General features: G+C 39.3%; 1 protein-coding gene across 1 annotated transcript; it reads left to right on the top strand.

Annotated features, from left to right (window-relative positions):
- The first annotated feature begins 292 nt into the window (after positions 1 to 292).
- Positions 293 to 1,768, top strand: LOC100666940 (olfactory receptor 7A10-like). The gene has a single exon (XM_064279900.1). It carries the CDS (start codon positions 830 to 832, stop codon positions 1,766 to 1,768), a length of 939 nt encoding a protein of 312 aa, XP_064135970.1. The 5' UTR covers positions 293 to 829.
- Positions 1,769 to 2,062: the final 294 nt, after the last annotated feature.

The following is a 2,062-nucleotide window of genomic DNA, read 5'->3' as shown; positions in this document are numbered from 1 at the left end:
TTCAAATGTAGTTAATTAAGGATCCTGACATGAAATAATTTTGGATTTAGGGCTGGCTCTAAATCCAATCATTGATGTCTTTATGAGAAGAGAAGAAGACACAGAGACACAGAGAGTAGACTGCCGCTTGAAGATGGAGGCAGAGATTGGAATGGCATGTCTACGAGCCAAGGAACACCAAGGATTTCTGGCAACCACCAGAAGCTAGGAAAGTGTCTCCAGAAAGAAACAGTCCTACTGATGATGGCTTGATTTTCAGCTCTGGCCTCCTGAAGTGTGAGAGAATAAATATCTGTTGTTCGAAGCTACCCAGTTTTTGGTCATTTGTTACCTATGAAAGATTACCTAGGTAATTTGTCATCCCTAGGAAACTAATACACCTGGAAACTTGTTAAAATGCAGATTCTGATTCCCTAGGGGTAGTGTACTGAGGCTGCATTTCTAACAAGCTCCCAGATGAGGGTGATGCTGCTAGTCATGGATCACACTCTGAGGAGCAAGGAGCTAGATGATTCTATCTCAGAGAAATGTATGTAGGAAGAGTGCTGTCTTGGTATGGTAGTTATGATTAGGGATTAATTTGCTAACTTGGAAGGGTAGACAGATGCAGAAAGAATGGCTATGTTTTTAATCCTGAATATTCAGCTGAACCTGATCTATTGACAAAATACAGGCTTTTGTTTATTTTATGTGTCAAACACAATATTTGTATTTATATTTATTTATGTAAAATTTATAATCTCTAGTAGTGCTGTTGGTTGATGATGCCTTTTTTCTTTTTGTAAAGTATTCCTCTTTTTTTCAGTTTCTTGGCAGTCATACCAGCTACATGGAACCAGGAAACCACACAGAGGTTTTAGAATTTATTCTCCTTGGACTCTCAGAAGTGGAAGAACTGCAGTCCCTTCTTCTTGGGCTGTTCCTGTCCATGTACTTGGTTACATTTATTGGGAACCTTCTCATCATCTTGGCCACCATCACTAGCTCCCATCTCCACACTCCCATGTACTTTTTCCTTGCCAACTTTTCCTTTGTAGATGTATGTTTCACCTCTACCATTATCCCAAAGATGCTGCTGAATATCCACACCCGTAACAAAATCATCACCTATCAAGGCTGCCTCATGCAAATGTATTTTTTCATCCTTTTTGCAGAGTTAGATATTTTACTCCTTTCTATAATGGCTTATGACCGGTTTGTGGCCATCTGTCATCCATTGCACTACACAGTTATCATGAATCCCCGACTCTGTGTCTTGTTGCTGGTGTCGTCCTGGATATTGAGTGTTCTGGACTCTCTGGTTCATGGTTTGTTAGTGTTGCAACTGTCTTTCTGTACTAACTTGGAAATTCCCCACTTCTTCTGTGAAATCAATCAGATTATCCAACTTGCCTGTTCTGACACCCTCCTCAGTATCATAGAGATGTATTTTGCAACTGTGGTGATAGGCATTATTTCCCTCACTGGTATCATATTTTCTTATTCTCGGATTGTCTCTTCCATTCTGAGAATTACATCAGCAAGGGGAAAGTATAAGGCATTTTCTACTTGTGGGTCTCACCTTTCAGTTGTTTCTTTGTTTTATGGTACAGGCCTTGGGGTCTACCTCAGTTCTGCCACTACCCAAAATTCCAGGGCCAGTGCAATAGCTTCAGTGATATACACCATAGTTACACCCATGCTGAATCCCTTTATCTACAGCCTGAGGAACAAGGATATAAAAGGGGCATTGAAAAGCCTTGTTGGGATTGTCACTTTAAATGAGTGAAAAAATGTTTGTCTTGGGGCTGGACAAGAATCCATGAGTATCCAGGAACCAGATTGGCATTCAGAAATTCTGTTTTTTTCTTTTGTGCACATGTCTCTACTTTCCAGCTACACAGGACATTTTATGTTTTTACTTTCCTGAAAGTAATTTCGAACTTTGGAACAGAAGTAATTTGAGAGTATCCACTTGTTTCAAGTGGCAATGGGTATTTCTAAAAATATGCTATCTTCAAGTTCATTTTCTCTTTCATGGAAAAATTACAATTAGGTATAAAAATCTTCGAGATAATAAAGT

Source organism: Loxodonta africana, chromosome 3 (genome assembly GCF_030014295.1).
Source record: "Loxodonta africana isolate mLoxAfr1 chromosome 3, mLoxAfr1.hap2, whole genome shotgun sequence".
Taxonomy (NCBI): Eukaryota; Metazoa; Chordata; class Mammalia; order Proboscidea; family Elephantidae; genus Loxodonta; species Loxodonta africana.
This window is presented reverse-complemented; position numbering and strand designations above follow the sequence as displayed.